The 22,524-nt window shown below is 33.1% G+C and overlaps 1 protein-coding gene across 2 annotated transcripts in view; it reads right to left on the bottom strand.

The window, feature by feature from the left end:
• Nucleotides 1-4,106: 4,106 nt before the first annotated feature.
• Nucleotides 4,107-22,524, bottom strand: part of LOC149417624 (uncharacterized) — a 149,916-nt gene continuing 131,498 nt past the window's right edge. Inside the window, exons 1-5 of one of the 2 annotated variants that reach the window (XM_089640111.1) lie at nucleotides 9,725-9,774; nucleotides 9,230-9,285; nucleotides 8,057-8,559; nucleotides 6,722-6,925; nucleotides 4,107-5,382 (exon numbers count right to left, since the gene is read on the bottom strand). In XM_089640111.1, coding sequence (XP_089496237.1) covers nucleotides 5,116-5,382; nucleotides 6,722-6,925; nucleotides 8,057-8,559; nucleotides 9,230-9,263 — 1,008 coding nt within the window. In that variant the 5' untranslated portion in view covers nucleotides 9,264-9,285; nucleotides 9,725-9,774 and the 3' untranslated portion in view covers nucleotides 4,107-5,115. Of the gene's footprint in view, nucleotides 5,383-6,721; nucleotides 6,926-8,056; nucleotides 8,560-9,229; nucleotides 9,286-9,724; nucleotides 9,775-22,524 lie in introns of those variants that run through there. The other variant, XM_089640110.1, reaches the window with a different exon arrangement.

The following is a 22,524-nucleotide window of genomic DNA, read 5'->3' as shown; positions in this document are numbered from 1 at the left end:
CTTATTTTTTAACGTAAAATAGATAGAAAATAATAGAAATAAAATTAAAATGAAAGAAAATAAAATTAAAATAAAAAAAAAATTGTAATAAAAATTTAAATTTGTAAACAGAAGAAATAAATCAGGCGCTTGTATCACATAATTATCATACAATATTTTTTAACGTCGAAATAAGACTATAAGACTAAAGAAATAAATCAGGCGCTTGTAACACATAATTATCATACAATATTTTTTAACAGTATTTCTGACTCCAACCTGCCTAAGTCTAGTAACCATTTTGTTATTTTTGGGCCAAAGGATGGCATTTCACACAGTTTTAGTTGCGAAGGAATTTTGTTACATAATTTTGGTCCCAGGTATGAAAATATTTTTTGAAAAGCCGCTGTGGTACTTGTTGGAATATAAAGGTCATTTCTGCCTTTGCTTCTGGTTTGATGTTGGTGTTCGATTGTTTTCATTTTATGTTTATTTTTATGAGCATAGATTATTGTCTTCTTTATGTAACTCTGTCGAACATCGAGTACATTAAATTCCCTGTAGAGAGCGTCGCTCGGATATCTGAAAGGTTTTTTCATAATAACTCGTAAGATCGATTTCTGTGCTTTTAATAGCGGGTTTAATATTGTTATTCCTGAACCTCCCCATCCAATACAGCCGTAGGTTATTATGGAATTACATAGTCCGTAATATATATTTTTTAAGTGGTGTGTTTTTAAAATTTCCCGCAATGAAATGAATATGTGAATCAGTGAACGCACTCTTTTAGCTAAATTTTCTATTTGGTATTTCCATTTCAGGTTATTATCAATTATAATTCCAAGATACTTAATAAATTTAACACATTCAAGAGTTTCACAATTACATGGAGAGTTATTATTTCCAAAACTACAATCAATTTTATGTATTGTGAGATGGTGAGGTGTTTTGGGTTGTCCTTTAATAGTAGCGCTGAAAGTTATGTATTTGGTTTTAGATATGTTTAATGTAAGCAAATTAAGTTTTTAAAATTTCCCGCAATGAAATGAATATGTGAATCAGTGAACGCACTCTTTTAGCTAAATTTTCTATTTGGTATTTCCATTTCAGGTTATTATCAATTATAATTCCAAGATACTTAATAAATTTAACACATTCAAGAGTTTCACAATTACATGGAGAGTTATTATTTCCAAAACTACAATCAATTTTATGTATTGTGAGATGGTGAGGTGTTTTGGGTTGTCCTTTAATAGTAGCGCTGAAAGTTATGTATTTGGTTTTAGATATGTTTAATGTAAGCAAATTACTGTCCAGCCACTGTTTCACTCTATTAATACCGATGTTCGCAAGGTGGTGTGTTTCTTTCCAATCCTCTCCTTCAAACAATATGACGGTGTCATCTGCGAATGTAATTATTTTACCACCCACATGTTGGTTACATAGTTCGTTTATGTATATAATAAAGAGAAGGGGTCCTAGTGTACTTCCTTGTGGCACTCCAAAGTTATTTTCTAGTGAAGTACTAGTAGCCTCATTAATTTTTGTTAGCTGGAATCTATTAGAAATATAACTTTGTATCCATTGAAAAGTTTTTCCCTTTATTACTATATTTTGCAGTCTCTGTAATAGTATTTTATGGGATATTGTGTCGAAAGCCTTGGCTAGATCCAGGAACAGGGCAATGGTTTTCTTGCCACGGTCTATATTTTCTGCAATGGTTTTTGTGAGACATGCGATGGCATCATCTGTTCCTTTACCCGACCGAAAGCCGTATTGGTTTGGGCTTAGAATTTTGTGATTCTCCACATATTCGCTCAACCTTGATTTGAAAATCTTTTCAATAACTTTAGATATTGCGCTTAACAGTGATATAGGCCTATAGTTTTCTACAAGAAATTTTCGTCCACTTTTGTGAATTGGGATGATTATTGATTTTTTAGAGTGATCAGAAAATATTCCCGAAGCAAAACTTAAGTTATAGATATATGCCAGCGGAGTAGATATCTGTGATTTAATTTTTTTTTTAATATTTGTGTATTTAGAGTATCTGGACCCTTAGCATGTGTAGTTTTAAGACTGTTGATTGTTTTTATGATCTCTTCAACAGTAGTTGGTTTAATTTCAAGTGAATAGGTTGGATCGTTTGTTTTAATGGCTGACGCTAAAATTTCTTCAGTTTTCTGAGTATTTATTAAAATATTATTCGCTAGATAATGCCAACAGATGCAAAATAATGATTAGTATGACATGCGATTTTTTGAGAATCAGTTATAGTCGAATTTCCGATTTTTAACTCAACTATAGGTGTACTGGTATTTCGTTTAGTTTTTGTTATGTCTCTAACAACGTTCCACGTATTTTTGCTGGAGTTGTCCTTATCGAGTAAAGATTTATAGTAACTCTCTTTACATTTGCGAATAACGTTTTTACATATGTTTCGGTATCGGTAGTAGTTTTGTTGTTTAGTATCGTTCAATGGGTCCTGTTTTGCTATTTTATGAAGATGGTTCCTTTTATGTATAGATTTTACAATGCCGTTACTAATCCACGGGGTGAGTTGTAGTTTATTGTGTGAAATGTGTTTTATTGTTGAGTGTTTCATAATATATGCATTGATTTCATTGATGAAATAGTTTAGAGCATTGTTTACTTCAGTTTCTTTATAGATAAATTCTCATTTTTTTTTATTAAGATCATTTAACAAAGCCTCAAAGTCGATAACCATTTTATTATTGTTCTTTATTTTTTTGTGTTTTGAGTTTGGGATACTGATTGCAATGGTGTAATGATCAGTAATTGTGTTATTCATAACAAATGCATTTGAGCTTGTTATATTTCTGGTATATATATGATCCAAGCACGAGCTTGAAGTACCTTGTACCCTAGTTGGAGAATTAATATTGGAAATAAGATTACTTTCCGCCATTGCACATAAATAGTCATCACACTGTCTATGCTTTACTTCTCCTATTGTATTTATATTCATGTCTCCGATTAGCATGTATTGTGGTAATTTTTTTGATTTTTTTATCTCTACAGTGAGACTCTCCAGAAAAGGGTGGATGTCATTGAACGATGGAGACCTGTATACAGCTAGGATACATAAAGTCTTATTTATGTTGATTTTTAAGCAATTACACTGATTTATGTCTATTTCTTGAACAAGAGAATTTAATGTGATATCGATATAAACTACCACTCCGCTATTTTGATTAATATGTGTTGTTGTGTGATATTCATTATAGCCTGAAATTTGTTTGGTGATATAAGAATCACTTAATCTGCATTCAGTGAAAATTATTACATGGAACTTTACCACAGATTTTATTTCATCCATAAATAAAATAAAGTCGTCCAAATTATCCATAGTTCTAATATTCTGATGAACAATATTAATTTTATTAGATCCCCAGTCGAATTGCATAATTTTATAATTATCTTCACAGATTATTTCAGTAGTCGGCATTGTGATACTATCGATTTCATCATGTTGGTTATATATCATTAGAATTTATATTTATATTACTCTTTGTTTGTGATAAGTGCGTTAAAATAAAGTAAACAGTTGCAATGCCTTTTGAAATGTATAAATATGTAGTTAGAAAGGAGCCTGAGAATTTGCAGTAAATTTCTTTCCAAATTTTACATAATATCGAGATAATTATATAAAGTATTGACAGTGAACCTTGGGTAAGAACAGATTCTTTCGCTAATTTGATAGACGAAGACTTCGTTAGGAATTTTAGGTGTAACAAAGTCTTACGTCGGCTGATAGTCATTGTATTAAATTATTATTATTATACTAACCGATTTTTAAAATTTATTTGAGAGGATTAAAAGCCAGATAGGTACTTAATAAGTTAGTTCTGCAGTTCATAAGCATGTAAACCGGTTAGTATATTCGAAAATGTATAAAATTTTATAATGTAACAAAACACACAATTTTATTTTTTGCATCATTTTCTGAGTTGTATGTTTAAAAAAACAATTGTGTATATTGGGAGGTTAGATGATAAAATGGTTAAAGGTAATGATCAATCAAAAGAAATGTATATATTATATGATATTTTATTATAAAACACAACATTGAATAAATTTTCAAGAGATCTTGTAAAAACAGCACAAAAGAGACATAGAACAATATAATTTCGGAAAGATGGCAGATCAAAAAACTATGGCCGATCGTAACGATATTTTAGTTTTGTGCTGAGATTATGATCACCCTCGATAGTTACATATTATATAACAATATTATGGCATATTTTTAACAAACAAATTATTTCATTCAAGCTGAGCCATAGGAAAATAAAAATGCTAACAGATTATATAAAGCAACAACAAAAACGTAATAAGATATAAAATGTTCTATACTTTTGGTTCAATCTCAGATCAAAAGAATTACAATTCGGTTATTAGACATTATGCATCTTATAACTTTATAGTCTTCTTTACTAAGGAGTTCGAGATAACAGTCGTTAATAGAGTATTTGGCAACGCTAATAAGTCATCAAAGAGGTGTTTCCCAAAGGCGTTGGGGATGACAGATATTGGTAGAGCATTTGACAACGAAAACGTCATCAAATAAAATGTTTCTTTAAAACATTTAATACCAAGAGAGTAATGTTTCTACATCCGCTCAAGTTTCCTGATTCGTTTAGTTTGCGCATGCGGAACCGACTGAACTCGGTTGCATCACGATTTACAGTTTGGCGTATCATTAATCAAAAGTGCTCTTGTTTCGTTAAAACAAACCAATCGGTCTGTCGCCAATTTGCGGCGGGAATAAACGTTTAAAATTCAGATAAACATGAAAGTTTTCGGTATAAAAATCGCGTGGTTTTGCAATCAGCGACCAAATTTTTTGAATAGCGGCACTTAAAAACGTACTAAAATTTGAACTATTGTATTTTCTAATAGTTTTTTTGAGCGAATCAATTTAGAAAGCTTTTTTAATTAACAATTTACTGTCGATTGGATTTGTTTTATATCGCAATAAAAACACAATTGTTGCACAAAATTTAAAAAAAAACCGTGATGGTGTTTGCAAGTGTAACTAATTGAATAGGAAACCTCTAACGTGTTGAATTATTGCTCATCTTGGGACTTAGATCCTATGCATGTTCCTTCTGGTGATCAGTAATGAAAGCTTGACTGCAGCTTGTAGCCGAAGCCATCATCTCCGGAGAGGGAAGAGTAGTCTTCGTATTGGGGAGAGTGGTGCACCCCGCTGCTGCCTCCGTACCCGGTGGAGCCTCCGCCTGAGTGTCCTGCGCCCCCGTGACCTCCGCCCCCTGAAGGACCGGTTCCCTTGGCGGCCTGGGCGGCATCCACAGCTGCTGATGCTACGGCTGCCTTGGCGGCGGCTTCAGCTGCGTTGGACTGGGCTTGCTGAGCGGAGAGCTGGACAAACACACACATTTTGTTGAGTATAATATTAATGCATATTTAGAGCTTTATCGTAACTAACCTGCAGGATGAAAGGATATTTTAAGGCCTGTACTTTAAGGAACTGTTTTCAAGGGAAATAACAAACAGGTAAAAGTGAAGGCTTTTCCTAGAAGTGGCCAGAGGGGTGTATTCGGTTCTACACTTCTAGGGTAAGGATTATAAAGACCCTTTAAGCACCGTAGCATCATAAAACTCTGATAACATTCAATATGGTCAAAATTAATTGATATTTCCTTCCATGAAATGCATGTTCTACCATTGGAACTAAAACCGAATCTTTAATAAAAAGAGCCAACTTTAAAATAATGATTAAAATGTTAAATGACTAGTTTTATGTTTAATAGTATTGCATAAGCTTCAAAGGAGGAGTAAAAAAGACAAATTAGTGCTGCGTATATTATCAGAAAAAAAGTAAACACGTTTTATTTGGATATATAAAAACCGAACAAGCTCTACTAAACTCGTCAAATCAACCTTTAGTGATGAGATAACTGGTATTTATTGTAAGAAATTTAGATGTTTTTTGGCTTTTTTAATGTGAACCGCATTGGTAATTGCATCACAATTTCACATTTATTGCCGGGTACGTTGGAACCATAAACAACTTTTACAACATTTTTTTAGAATCTACCAGGAAACGCTCTAATTTCTAATTGCAATTAATGTTATGCGTAAAAACCACTACGAATTGTCTTATTAAATATGCACAAAACATGTATTACTTTTAAAAGTATACGATTCAGAATTTTAACTGAATTTTAAAAATGGCAGTGATTTTCATCATCAACTGTGTTTCATCTCAGGTCATCAAAAGGAAGCCATCATTATTATCATCACCCTTCGATAAGTACATGCTAGAATCACGTTATTATTTTTATTTTATTTATTATTTATTACCCAGACGCTTTTACTCAATTACGTGTAAATAATCAATTTTCAGAGCACAAATCTTCTGTTAGGATAAAGATAACTTCAAGTGGGTTTCTTAGCACACTAAGATGTAGTCTTATATTACTCGTATGTTAAATAATAATTAACCTAAGAGAATTGTGTAAATATTTCAACACCAAGATGGCTCATGGGATATCGCCAGGTGAAACGTGCATATATATGATATATTTAATATGAATACCGCTCAATAATACAAGATTCAAACAACTCCTAAATGTCCGGAGTCAGTGGTACTATGGCATCCTCAATTGGCGTATATTGTGAGGTTGAAGGGAGGTTACTAGAAATGTTTAGGGTCTTTAAGCTTCGAATTGAATAAGCAATTAGTGGTTTTCTTTACCTGGGCGTTGTAGGCAGCGGCCTGTGTGGCTTCCAGGTCGATTCTGGCTCCATGCAGCTGGTCGGAGAGGGTGGCCAGTCGCTGTTTGGCAGATCCGACCATGGCTTGTTGAGCGGCGAGTTCTCCCGCGGCCTCGGAGGCGGCCTGCTGGGCATGCTCGGAGGTGGATTGGGCGGCATTCAGGGCGGATTGGATCACATTGACCTGGTGAATGAAATGGTGTTAATATTCCAGTGAAGGCTTACTAGAGATTATTAAGTTTTTAGATGATGCTTTTACATGCGAACGAATGCGACTACTATAATATGGGCATGTTCCTAATTTGGTGGTCGTTTAAGTAAAGCTAGTTCTACAATAAGGGGATGATAAGATTCTTTAATATCTTATTATTATTGCATAAAGTTTTTTTAAATAATGTGAAAAGCCAGTACGAATTTGCCTGCAGAACATACGATGTTTTTTCTTTTTATTTCAACCAATGTAATTGTGAAAATAAACACGAAAATTTGGAATTTTTAAAAATGGATTTGAAAACCTTGTTTCGAGAGAGACACGATATTAAGGGACTTTATTTTGATCACACAACATGGTATGCATTTGAATAAACTTGCGTCATAAATATTTGGAAATGAATCTCAACAATTTAATTAATTTGACACTGGAAAAAACGTGTTCAAATCATTAATATTTCATGCACCGGATTAAAATTAATGTCATTATTATTTCTTATCAATTTCCCACGCTGTGCAATAATCATTTCTCATTTCCCATTTATTTCCGGGTCGATATTCTCCATTAAACCCGACGAGTAAAAAAAAGATTACTCAATATTAGATCGTTGGATCTTTTAATAGAAATTGGTCTGACAATACGGAACAACAACTAATAGTTGACAATAAAGAGATTAAACGTTTCACGCTTTGATCTCCGTGAAACTATTCAAGCGAACTAATTGCTGTTTTAAATTAAAGCGATCAACCTATTTTTTGCGTATGTTGGATTTTGAAGGAATATTTATGAAGTAAAGATTAAGGAAGTTATTTAAAAGTACTAGAAGAATTCACCTTATTTTTGTATAAACAAATAGATCATTCGGATTTTTGAGAAAAAAGAGACACTTGGGAGAAACCTATTGATCCTTTTATAGCTGTCGAAGATAAGGTCTGAAATTCTATTGTGGGGAGTATTAACTAAGTGATTAACTAAAATGGGCTAAAAGATTTGTTTACAATTTCGCTTTTTTGGACGAACTTTGCTTAATTACTTCACAGTAATCAAAAAATAGTTGAATCAATGTTAATGGGTATTGTTTTTTTAAAAAATCTACATAATAACCTGGTGGGCTGCTTGCTGGGCTGATCCCGCGGCAGTGCTGGCGGCCCTCTGGGCTGTAATCAGCTGCTGGGATTCCCCATCAAGAGCGACCTTAGCGTCCCTGACCTGTTGTTCCAGACCCTGGAAGATGACCTGCTTTCCGGCGAGAGCGGCTTGAGCGGTGGCTGAAGCTTGGGCGGCGGACTGAGCGAGAGTGTTCTTGGCGACGTAGGCGGCCTGTTTGGCTGCGGCGTGCTGGTTGGCAACAGCGGTGTTAGCTTGGTCAGCGGAGCCCTGAGCGATGGACCTCAGTCCGCTGCCTGCGCTGTATCCTGTTTTCTTGCCACCGCCGCCCCCGTGGGCGTAAGCGTCATAGTGGTTGACTGAGGCCTGAGCCACGGGGGAACCGAAGCCGCCCTCGTATTCATCATAGAATTGCTCCTTGCCCTGTGCGCTCTTGCTGTTAGAGCCGGAACTGGCTGTCCTCTTCGGGGGAGGTTTGGCCAATACCAAAGCGGCCACGTCTGCAAATTTTTTTAAAAAATAAGTTATTGCGAGAAACATAGTAAAAAAGCTTCATTCTAATGATAAGAACAAACGTATGAGTGAACAATTGAACGGATGTTGAAATTACAAAATGCTATAATTTATTGCGGTACGCTTATGCATACGGTATGACATTTACTCCCACGTGGACTTTAATGTCAACTGTGGTAATTTCTCTTCAGGTACATATGAAATATTCCAGTTTGTATCATCACTCAAACGTAATAAGTAGAGATTGCTGAAAGGAGAGTAATCTAATCAGAATTGATCGACAAAATAATATCAGACGATGATTCTTCAAATAATGCAATATTTGAAAGCTAGTAATTAGCTAAGTATATCCGACTTCCTAACTTCTATTGAAATGGAAATCATGACAATCGACTCCAGGTGGTATGACGAATTTACCTTCGATGACTTTGACTTTTTATCGTGTAAATTATTGCATTTCAAATTAGAGGAAAGTTATGTGATTTATAATATAATCGATAATTCAATACACTGTTGTCATTGCCCGTGAAAGCAATTTTTTGTAATAGTGTTTGCATTGTCATGATTTAAAAAAATGTATTGATGTGGAAATTATACGGTTTTTATACGGTAAACTTTTTGGAACTTGTGAATTATTTGCATGTTTTTTTTACTTACTCAGGCATACGAATGCTACGATGAAGATCTTCATTATGATAGATAACTGACTCAAGCTGAAAAAAACAAAAATACATTAAATAACACTACATTATGAACTTACCAATTAAATAACTCATTAGTATTTTGAATCAGAAATGATTTTATATGCGTTTGACACCAACTATTTTACTTGAATTATGAAGAATTTTCAATTCTGAAATATATTATGATATTTTTTATAAACACCATGATTTGAACAGTTTTTAAAAATTATATATTTTTTCAATAAAAATCAGGAAGAAATGAGATTTTAAGGCAAATTTCTGAATATATGAAAAAATAATTTATTTTTGTGTCTTTTAGTAATTTTTACAATCGAGATTTTGCAGAAGAATTTTTTTTGTATAAAAATTTAAGTATGAAACTTTAAATAAATACTCGATTATTGTACGTATTTTTGATTGAATCTTTTATTTTATAGCACTGTTAGAGAAGATTGTAAGATTTATTGACCTTCCAAAATATTCACAAAAGCTTAAAAACCACAGAAGGCACACTACACCTTCGACTGAACGAAAAGAACAAGATGCCATTTGCTCGGAGCTTCGAGTATTTATATGAAAAGCACCAGACTACCCTACTTTTCACCATTGTCGCCCCCACTTACGGCTTCTGGTCGAATTTCTCACAACATTTTCAATCGACTATCTCTATTTCGAACAGAGTTTTGTTTGCAAGTGTTGGTCATTCATTGATACGGTGTTCCCGGTGTTGGTTTGGCAATTGTCTCAGTTCATACCGGTCGCGGTGGTCAACGGTGGTAACGGAGCATGTATTCCCAAAGAACAGTGACTGAAATCTTCGGATTATTGATGATTCATACCTCAAAGAGAAGATTATACGTTATAATTTTTGCGTAAAGGATTTTGATATAATAATAAACTTATTTTGCTGTGATAAGTTATTGCTTTTGTATGTGAAAGAATTTGCTCGAAGGAACATGCCCGAAAGAATACGTTGATATTTTTTTTCTAGAGTTATAATAAGTTAAAATTAACTAGTTGTTAAGTGAATAATCATTTTTCAAGAGCCAGAAGAATTTTTTGTTAAAATTTTGTTATCTTAATTAATGTATAGCATTTAGAGGTTGATAAGTGATATTATGATTTTTATTGTTTGTTTAAGATTTAACTCTTTTCTTACATTGTCTGCAGAGGTAAGAAAATTTGTACGACTTACATAATATTAGTTGTTTTGTTTGTTGAAGCATTTGTAGAATACGTCGGAAGTTATTTGATAAGTGATTTATTACATATTATTTATATCATTCGAAAGAGTTTTTAGATGCCGTTATGGGACGCAGCAGTTTTGGGAATAACGTTATTGCTTGCTGATTTAAAGATAGCTATACTGAAATACATATCGACGAAAAAGATCGTTATGTCTGATAAGCATACAAAAAACAACATCGGTTTGCCTTGAGGTCCCGTCGAGTCTTTTTTGAGGCAGTGAGATATATCTGTTCATTTTAGGATCCTTTGATAAATAGAGAATTCCGTGTTTTCGACTGTCAATTGATATTGTAAAGGTTCGATTAAATAACTATTGAACTCTTCCACTAATAATAGAACAATAATGTTTCGGTCGTTTTGGTAAAACCTTTCAAGCCACTAAATGATTTTAAAATAAATAAAAATTTTCAAAAGCCGATAGAACGAATATTTAGGGATTGGTAAAAGTAATTAAAAATCTTAAATTTTATATGAATGCGGTATTTGTTTTTCAAAATGTCGATATTAATAATTATAGAAAAATATCATTAATCACGAAATAATCTAAAATAAATATTTGGGGAAATTTAGTTTTTAGTACTAAAATTGCATTGATCTGCAAGAATTATTTTATCGTCTCGTACGTTAAAGACATTTATATTATATGAAACCATTAAACATTAACAAAAAATGTTACTGAAGTTTTTTTTACTAAATCACAGTCAATGGCATACTTTCATGAGCAAGACTTCCATAAGATATTTGTAGATATTCATAGAATGAGTTACTTGCTATTTCATATATTATAATGTTAGGTTACTGAAAAAAAACGATTTTCAACATTATTTTTACCTCTACATTGTTTTAAAAATCTCGTTCGTTATTTTTTTTTCACTGAATAACAAAATAAAAATTAGGTTTCTTCTGATGTTCCAAACCTTATCCCCACGTTCCATTCATTTCTGTGTTACTGGCCAAGGTAAAGTTTATTTTGGCATTATATTACTTAAGTATGAACTTGCATACATCGAAATATGGTATATTTGATTTTTGCCATATGAAAAACATCTTGTTTGAGAAATGTCTTATGTATTGTAGTGCCACAAATCATTCATCCGTGTAAAAGATTGTGTTATATAATAATCTCTCTTGTTGTTTGTGTAGGAATATCATCCAAGACACATACGATAGTTTTTCTTAATCTCATAAAACATCACATATAACTTTTCGTTTCAAGCTCGAGATATCAAAAATTCTTATAAAAATCCCCTGTAATGAAAAGTGACATTATAATAATTTAATAAATGTTTGTTTTATGCGTTACTCCTTCAATGGAATGTAAGTTCATATTTTATTTGAACAGCAAGAAGCAAAAACGAGAAGGTGTATTCCAAAAAACTCGCTCTCTGAAATTTGTAAAGAAAGATCTGTTCTCGATTTATAAAAATTAGGTTATTTTTACCACACTTTTATTTCATTAATACTTGTGCTACCACCATTCAGTTAGTTCTATAAAAATTGTAGCATACACGTACAAGTTACGGCAAATCTTGCACGCTGCAAATTTACTGCAATAAAATCAAATAATAATATTTAATTGTCGGTTTCCCAAATTTAAATATGTGGCGAAACCGGTACGTGAGGCCAAATTCTTTTACCGTGCCGGTAACTGTAAAGATAAATCGACGAATTGATTTTTTCGTAGCAAAATCGCCAAGAATTGTTTATTTTTAATTATTTGGAGGCCGACGGTCTGCAATATTAATTATGGTAATTTGTTTATCTTTGTATGATGTGAAAACTGAACCAATAATAGTTTTTGTTAATTAGTTACAAGTTCAGCCTACGGAGATGGGATGGTGGCACAGAGAGGAAGGGGATAGATCTTGTCTGTGTAGAGTCATACATAGAGTATACGTATTCCGCAAACGTTATTTATTAATTTTAGGTTGGAAGATGTGAGGTTCCGAGATTAATAAGATGATAAAATTGTGGTAAAAGCTAGCAGTCCACAATGGAGTGCTGGTACCTACCCTGCTGTTTGGAAGTGAGGCATGGAACCGGCAGAGAAAGGATGAAAGTAGAGAATGTTATAGAAATGAGATCCCTAAAGCGTATGTGGTAAAACCATGTATGTTCATGTGAGAAATGTGGAGATTCGCAAAGAGTGCAAAGCTGATGTAAGCGTAATGAGTAAGATCAAGAAAGATCGTTTGTTTGAGATAGATGGTTTGGTCATATAGAGTAAATGAGCGAAGAAAGGAGTGTAAAGAGAATATATAATGCAAATGTGAATGGTAGCAGAAGTCGGGGACGCCCGAGGAAGACATGGCACGACTAAGTGAATCAGATACTTGAGTCGGGTCATGTCAAGAGTCAGAATAATATAAGAGTATGAGACTATGAATGAATGTGAATGAGGCAAGGAGTGTGTGCCAAGACCGAGTTGTTTGGCGGTCCTTCCTCACTACCTATCCCTGCGGGGAAACGGCGTGATGGTTAGTTAGTTAGATAGTCATGATATGGTATCAAGGAAAACGCACGCGTGGTTTACGAATGATTTGAAGAGATTATTAAACCCACGAATAGGCAATTTCTACCGATTTATAACAAGTTTCAGGTTAGGTCCTTAAGTTTTTAAATCCAAAAAATTTGTGGTATTTTTGAAGATAATATCTGTTTATTTTTTATATAAATATTCATGTTTTTTGTAATTGCGAGTCATTCTTAACCAAATTTAATAAAACAGCAGGGTCTGTGATAATCTGGGGGAATCTATTTAAGCCGGGTAGTAAATATATCATAATTTGCAAAGTGAATGTATGTATTGTAACATTTATAAAATAAACCAGTGTCTTCAAAACAAAAAATCTTCTTACTGAATGAAACCTACACATTTACCAATATCCATACATTTGTTATGTCGAAACGTTAATTTACCATGAAATTCCATGGAGAGAAAAGTCAGCTCCGGAAATGATTAAAAAAACGTTTTGGTCTCTTAATTAAGAGGAAGCTACAAACCAAAAATGTGTATATTCTTGGTATACCTTATATTGTAGGTAATAGGCATTAAAATCGCTTGACAAACTGAGTCTAGAATCGTTCGATTTCAGACACAAAACTGGTTTTTATTTATTTTGTAAATAATTTTCTAAAAAAGGAAAAAATCAAATGAAACTGTCATAGATTTCTTAGCTATAGTACTGTATTTTTTAAAGTTGTTTCTTTGCGCGTTAATATATTTCTGTTGAAAAAAATTTTTTTTAGTAGTTTACAATTATATTTTTTATTGAGTAATTTATTATATTATTTGTATTCTACTCAAGCGAAACGATAGGAAAACCTTCAATTTATCTAAAGCAAATTTTTTGGTATTCATAGTATACACCAATTTGTTATAAAGATTAATCAAAATAGTGATTTAGCATTAAGCTTCGCCTAAATATGTTATAGGCATGATAAAATTCACAGTATTTTAAAATGCAACTAAAGCATAGATTTTTTAATTCTATTTCAAACGAATCGCGCTTTATTAAATATTTTCACCATTTTCGTTTAATAATTATCATTTTCTTAATATAAGTGCGCTCCCTCTAAAATTCATATTAATATATCTCCCTTTCAAACCATCTTTGAACGCTTAATAGGGGGCCTTAATAAATGAGAATTTTTTTTCTTTGTGGAAATGACACATTGATAGCGGTCTAAAAGCGAAAAAAGAAATAACTAAATAATATTAAGAAATATCATTCTTGCTGCAGACCAGAGATGTGCAAAATGGGTACCCAAAACCATTTGAAATGCAAAATGGAAATGGGACAAAACTTTTCCATTTGAAAATGCAAAATGCATAATGGTTTTTAGAAATGCATTTCAAATGCAAAATGCAAAATACCTATTTTCAAAATGCATTGAAAATGCAAAATAGTTTCTGAGGTCAAACAATTAAAATGATTAAAGAATTTTTAAACAATTTTGTAATTTAATAATGGACAAACATATTACATGATGGTAAATCCAAAAACACCATAACTACAGATTATGAAACCAAAAAAAATTGCGCGGGATTAATGTTGCCAACGTAAAAACATAGAAACTGCTATCTAACATTTAATATTACAGCGTCATGGCCCCATGTTCAGTATTTGAATCAGTATGTTTTGTAATGGTATCACTCAATTGCCAGGGCTCCTACCAGGGAGCAACTTGACAAATGTAAATTATCTTTCATAGCGAGGTTGAGGACCGACTGATATTTGGGGCTTATGAAAAAAAGATGAGTGGAGATAGTAGGAAGAATGTTACAAAAAAGCATTTAAAATGGAAAATACATTGAGAAAAGCATTTAAAATGCAAAATGCAAAATGGTTTTTAGAAAAGCATTTAAAATGCAAAATGGAAAATACCCATTTTGCATTTTGCATTTCCATTTGAAATGGATTTATTTGAAATAAAGCACATCTCTGCTGCAGACATTGTATATGGCCAATATTAAAAAAAATATATATATATCTAGAACATATATTGGTATTCCCGTATTTTTGTGTTGATTTTAATTTGAATGTCAGCGCCAGCACGTTTAAAGTTAATCATAGACAATATAAACGGGACTTTCGTTCCGATATCGATGTACAGTTTTTACCGATTATTATTTTTCATCTATTTCTGTGAAAGTACAATCAAACTATAAATGGCTTCGAAATCAAGACACATTGAAACACATCTATTAAAGCCAAATCGAGATTAAAAATCAATCTATGAATGAAACCAAATTTCGGAGAAAACCCGCATGCAAAAAATAATGTAATTGTTGAAAAACTTAGACATAAAAATAATGACTTTAGCTTTCTGTCCGGCTTCTGTGGTCGAGGGGTAAGGCTCTAGACTACGGTCGCCAGTTCAAATCTCGGCGTGCGCAAGTAAATATTATTTGATAATTTTGTATTATTTTACAATGCATTCATATAAAATAATAACTTTTATATTTGCCACCGTACCAAAGCGGTAAATACATTCATTATCACCCTGCTGATAGCCAACCATTCAGAATCCAACATTGCTTGCAATGGCTTTAGCCATGTTCGTTGACCAGATCTGTATAGCTAGGTACCTCACCACTTTTCTCTTTCCCATCGTTAATACCCCAAAAAGTAAATTACTATGAGAATATATATTGATTGTATTAAAAATTTATCGTGTGAACGGTGTCAACCTTCATGGTGGTTTTTGATATTAGACAGATTTTTTTTCTTATTAAAAAAGATATAAGCGATTCCTAAACTAAAATTTGATAGAGAAAAATTAGAAAAAGATAGGTCACATCTAGGACTCGAACCCAGTTGAATCTTCTCTTTTAAAAGATAGCTAAACTAAAGATGGCTCCCAATAAAAATGTGCGATGAGAAAAATGAATACAATTTTAGTAGTTCTTATTCGAAATATGATACAGTTAAATATGACTAAAAGAGATAGGGCCCTATTAGCTCAGTTGGTAGAGCGGTGACCCCGGCAAAGCAAGGGTCCTGGGTTTGAGTCCTAGATGTGACCGTATTTTTAATGATTTTTCTGTTTCAAATTGTCATTTAGGAAACGCTAATATCGTCTTCAATAATTAAATATTACAATTTCAGGTTTTACTCACTAAGTAATTAAAAAAAAATAAAAGTTTTTTTTCTTCTTTTTACATAACACAATTTCCACCAGCTGAAAATCATTTCCCTTGATCCCGTGAGTCATAGATGTTTATGAAAAAAATATGCAATTCTACAATTAAATCTCCCCACATTTATAAGAATAACTGTTTATCGAATACTGTCCGTAAAATAAAAATATAAAAATAAAAAAACGAAAGTCAATCCATCTACTTCGTCACAGAATATCTTAGACCAAAGGAATAACAGATTTTGATAAACGTCAATACCCGATTAACACGAATCTAAAGATAAAGCTCCAGGGATTCTTTTGTTCCGCTTTGTCTTGTTTTGTGGACAAATTTCGCGTCGGAATGTTCGCGAATTTGTATAAAAGTTCACTTTTTGTACTTATCATTGTAGCTGTAATTCCATTGGAAGTAATGCATTAAAGCATTTACAGATTTTAATGCATTTCGTCATTTTTTATTCTTGCAAAACGCCCAAGTAAAATTATTATTGAAAATGGATATAATACAATATAAGTACTTAGTCGTGCCAGTCGTTATCACTTTTTCTCCGCACCGTTTATTTGGTCGAGATGAGGAAGTTGGGCGGAACAATCCTATTCTCAGGTAGAATTAGCAGATAGAAGTATTGACTTTGCATTGTCTTGGCGCTGAACACACAGATAGATTCGTAAAAACACTGCTATTCAAAAGTTTAATATTCTGTTATATCTTAGATGGTCGAGCAGATTCGGACTTTTAGCGGCACGTTCAATTTTGCCTCTATTTCTTTACGCAATTTCAAAATAATTTTAAATATTTTGTTTGGATAATTCATGGTAAAGCAATTTCGACAAAATGTTTATTAATTAATTATTTCTTTAATAGTTCAAGAGTCCCAGCTGCTCCCAACCTTCAGGAGTTTGACTATTGAAATTTGACTATTGCATCCCCATTTGGGGTATTTTTTGAAGCATAAGATAGTGAAGCATAAGCGGAGAATACTCAAAGTCCCATGGACCGACATGATCACCAACACAGAAATTCTCAGGCGGGCTGGAGCAGAGAGAGAACTGCTGAGATTAATAAAAATCAGGAAAATTTCATATCTGGGTCATGTACTTCGAGGGGAGAAGTATCACTTGCTCCAGTTAATATTGAAAGGCAAGATAGAGGGTCGCAGAGGGCCTGGTAGGAGACAAATGTCTTGGCTGCGAAATATACGAGAGTGGACCGGCATTAGAAGTGTGGAGGAGCTATTCCGGGCAGCGCAAGACAAAGAGACATTTTCTAGAGTGATCGCCAACGTCGGGGGGACCTGATACGGCACATAAAGAAGAAGATAAGATAGTGGGGAAGGAAATGAGACGAGGAAGAGGAAGGTAGGAGAGTTTTTTTATTCAGATCTGGTAATCAAGCGCAACTAAAGCCATTTCAAGCAATGTTTCAATTCTGAATGGTGGTCTTACACCGGGGCTAAACATTCCTCTTCCCATCTCCTCCCTCTTCTCTCCCTCCCGCTACCTTCAGCCTCACACATACCCCAATTGGGGATGCCATAGTCTCACTAGCTCGAGACGGGGTGGGGAGCAGTTGGGACTCTTGTGCGATAATCCCATTAAAGAAATAATTAATCACATAATTTTTTTACTCTTTTTAGTTAAAACGAAAGCCTACGAAGGCATTAGTACATGATGTGAAAGCCTACGAAGGCATTAACGTGCGCATATCGGAAAGTGGATAGGTATTTTGTCTCAAAACTAATTGCATGCATAATAATAATCGATTTAAGATCTTACAAAATTATGTTTTACTTAATGATAACTTTGGAACATGCATCGCTTGTCTAAAATCCTATATATGCGTGCTAACTAGCTAATTAATCAATAAAACCAAAGCTTTCCCGCAGAGGGTTCCATTGTAACTTAACACAGTGACTATTCAACACACTTTTCAAAAACTTTTTTAACCTAACCTAACCTACTTAACTCAGTTAATAAAGTTTTTGTTTCATCACTTTCCATGACTTTATATAACTTTTTAAAGATGTGATGAATTATCATTTTGATGATTTATCCGGTCGCCCCCGGAGAGGTAGCTATAGAGGGCTGATCGCTAAATAAATCGACATTGGCACGCACTTCTTGCCTCATTCACATTCATTAATCTTCTCACAAATACTATTCTGTTATTCCGATTCTTGACAACTCAAGTAACTGGTTCACTTGACTGTGCCGTGTCTTCCACAGGCGTTCACGACTTCTACCATTCACATTCGGGTCATATATTCTCCTCATCCTCATTTCTTCGTTCATTAGCTCAACATGCCCAAATCATCTAAGCTTCCTTTTCTTAATCATACTCACTACGCTCAAATCAGCCGTGAATTATTTGACAATCTTTACATTTTCACAAGATCATACGTGATCTCATTTCTATAGCATTCAGTCTACTTTTCACTCCTCTGCCAGTTCGATACATCTCTGTCATATATAAGAGTAGGTTCCAGCACTCCATTGTGGACTGCTAACTGTACTGCTTAGAACAATTTTTTTGTTAGTTTCAACCGCGTTCAGTCCTCCATTAATGAAGTTTCCTGCATTAAACCTTCTTTGAATATCTCTAAAAACCTTTTCATCTCCCGTTATTAAATGGTATAGAGTAAATACAATATAAAATGATAACGTTTCTCTGGTTAAAATAGCAAAATATCTATCGCTGTTCACTCCAACTTTTGAAATAAAACGAACGGTAGCCAACACTAAGTCCGTCTATAAAATGAAATAGAATACTGAATTCCGATCCCAAATTAACCTCAATGTACCATTTGAATATACCCACCACATAAAACTATTTTTCACATGAAACAGCAAAATAAACGTTGCAGAAAACTCATTAATTTCCAGTGCTTTCGAAACATTCAATAATATTTGCCCCAACTCAACTCTTGACATATTTGTTTACTGCCTGCCGTCATTTAAGAAAAACACTGCAGATAACTTAATCAAAGCGCACTTACAACTCTGCACTACTTAACACAGTTCAGACACAAAGTTACACATACACACACGCTTTCACTAATAGGCCACATATTTTTTATGTATCGTTTTTATATTGTCTATGTACTAACCTCTCCCGATAAAATATACGTAATTTCTCTAGGTATTTCGTAGAGACATGTTGTCGGTACCAACCCTAGAAAATATTTTTAAAACCTTTTAAACTGTTTACACTCATTTTATTTGTGTACTGCTGGTATCTAAAATAGTAAAAAATAAATTAATTAAAGTCAACATCAGCTAGAAACTTTCAAATAAGTGAATCGCAATTTATCTACATTCCCACATCATACGACCATGTTATTCCTTAATTAACTCCTCTGTCTCCAACACCTTCCACTTCTTCAAAAATTCTTTCTACGGTTTTGGGTTTGCCCTCAACGAAAAGTAAAGTGTGTGCCAATATAGCTTTTTCTGGCGTTCCGTCCTCTCGCTGCCAAACACCTTCGTAGAAATGACATGATGCTTATCTACTTCAGATGAGTTTTTCATGATAATTACCGAATCATTTTTGAGACTTCCCGCTGGGATAATATGTCATTTTCGATTCCAATTAAACCATACAAACGGCAATAAATTGCAGCCAAATTCTATTATACTTTGAACAATGAATAAATAATATTATAAGTCAAAGCCAATAAAATAGTGTACCGCTTTTTAATGGAATAAAAAGAAAAGGGGTGATTGAGGTTTAGCCTATTCATGATTTGAAGTAAATGCGGACTGTAATAATTTCTGTGAGATTTTCTGAAAAAACTGAGACATTTAATCCGTTAAAACCTCGCTGACAAAACCACCAGAGAGTTTGATTTGTATAACTTATAAAAACTTGAAAGAAAGTAGGTACGGAAAGAAGTCAACGGTTCGGTGAAACATGAGGTTTATGATTGATTCAAATACTTTGACTAGTTCAGTTTATTTGAATATAACTTACAGTTGTATTAAATTATTGTGATTATGACATAAAACTGTGAGTAAAAAGGAGCGATATAAAAAAATTTGGAAAACTTAGAGTAGTTGCATAACATTTGCCGGTGATAAAACCTTAATATTTTAAGAATAAACATGTCGATCAGTTACTAACAAAACAAATATTGGCCTAATTAAAATAAAACATTGGCTAGATACAAATCTCCTCACACCTAATATCGGCAAAACACAATATATGACATTTTCCATATGCAAACATAATTTTCATAACAGCTGCTCTAAACTAAATAATTCACTCGTGTTCTCATTATACACTCGCCCAAAACCTAACCTAATATTAATTGCACATGTTCTACCCTTAAATCAACAAAGAAAGTAAAATAGTTGGGAATAATCATAGGCGACCAACTACGTAACTACGTAACTACAACTACGGAAGCACATATCAGTGACATAGTAAAAAGACTTCGTACGCTCTGCCATATATTTTGCTCTCTTAGATCCATCTTAAACCCACAAACTCTAAGAAGTATTCGTATAAATTTGTCCTTTTTCAATCCATTGCAACATATGGTATTATGGGATGGGCTGGTTGCGCTGAATCCGTCATCATCCAATGATTACAGTACAAAAAGTAATACTGAGAATTATATTTAAATGCCAACCTACCCATCCCTCCAATGTGATATTTGCTAAAATCAGGGTCTTAAATATTCGCTAACTATTTACTAAGTCAAGTTTATCCTTCATACGTAAAAATAACCAGCTGGTGGCTCCACAACATTAAGTATACAACCGCTTTTCACCAAATCTGGGATTAAAGCTCCCAAAAACTAGAACCACAGTCGCTCAACGACAATTCTGGTTAATCGCCCCTAAAATATACAAAGCATTGAGAACCGATATAAGATGAACTAATAAGATATCAATTTTTACTATAGGTGTTCAATGCTTGATATTTGAAAGGGACGAGAATTTTTTTAAGAAACTCTAAAGACTTTACAAACCTATTTCAAAAAATTAATTATTAAATATATACACGGTGTCCGGAAACTAGTAGTACAAGCGGGAAACTGGTGAATCTATGTAGGTACATCACATTTGGAGTCGATTTTCTAGTACATTTTTTTTGATTTGAGCTTTCGTTTTCGAGTAAATCAAGTCAGAAGTTGGTTTTTTTTTATCAAATTCATATAAATTATTACTGAAGATCAAAGTACCAAACTAATTAAAACTATTTAAAAGCAAAACAAATAAAGAAACCCGGATTTAAAACATTATTTTGAAATCACCCCTCATTTAATCCGGTGCAATCATAAAACATTTCTGCTCTGCAGGGTTAAAACATCTGTTCTTCTAATATTCATACCTATCTCTGACATATTCGCAAAATATATCTTTCTCTAGTATGTTGGGTTCTAATAACATATGAAGGAAAGAGACCCACGATATTTTTGTTATTTGTTTTTGGGGTGTTATGCCGTGTTGCACTAACTCCTTCTTTAGCCTAAAGAAGGAGTTAGGAGTTTTGGCTAAAGAAGGAGTTAGCGCAACACGGCATAACACCCCAAAAACAAATAACAAAAATACTTTTGGCTGTGAAAATCTTAAATCATATTAGACCCACGATAGTTTTTAAAAAGTGAACAGTATTCTAAGCAGATGTCCCATTTCTGTTAAATCGTAAGTAGGTCAGTGTTGATATATGGGTCGCCGCAGGTGGCCGTATTTATGTGATTATGATACATATTGTGAGTACCTACCTATGCTAATAATAATTTTTATCCGTCGCGTCGACGTCGTCACATCGAATAACGAAAAAAAATTAACCTTCAAATAGCCGAAAAATATTGGTTTTTCGTTTTTTTTTGTGAAAATGCTCAAATCAAAAAACCTTATGTTTATTTGGGTTCCCCGTGTGTAGATTCTCCAGTTTCCCGCTTGTACTACGAGTTTCCGGACACCGTGTATATTGTATCTTCACCTTTATATTATTTTAACACTTTTTATAAAAAAAATTTCACATTGTATAATTTGTATAATACGGGCATTAGCCTAATATGGTAGTTGAAAAATTTAATCTTTAAAAATCTATATAATAAAAGAAAAAAAATATATATTTGACATATCGAGTGTTCACTGTGCTGCATTATTTTATTATTTTTTTATTGAATAAATAGTTATTATTTTATTGAATATATTAGTAATAAGTTTAGTTAAAAATACATTTTTATAAGTTATAATTTACATCTTATATCTACAGAAACAACAATTTTTTCATACAATTTTTCATACATATTAAAGTTAAAAAAAATTTCCCATAGCCAGCTTATGAAGTTTCCGCAGAATGGGTAAAGTCAATCCAACAATTTTTTAGTTTTGACAAATCCTAAAAATTATAACTCAATAATA

The sequence above is a fragment of the Hesperophylax consimilis genome, chromosome 15 (genome assembly GCF_061612785.1).
Source record: "Hesperophylax consimilis isolate HC1 chromosome 15, BYU_Hcon_1.0, whole genome shotgun sequence".
NCBI lineage: Eukaryota > Metazoa > Arthropoda > Insecta > Trichoptera > Limnephilidae > Hesperophylax > Hesperophylax consimilis.
This window is presented reverse-complemented; position numbering and strand designations above follow the sequence as displayed.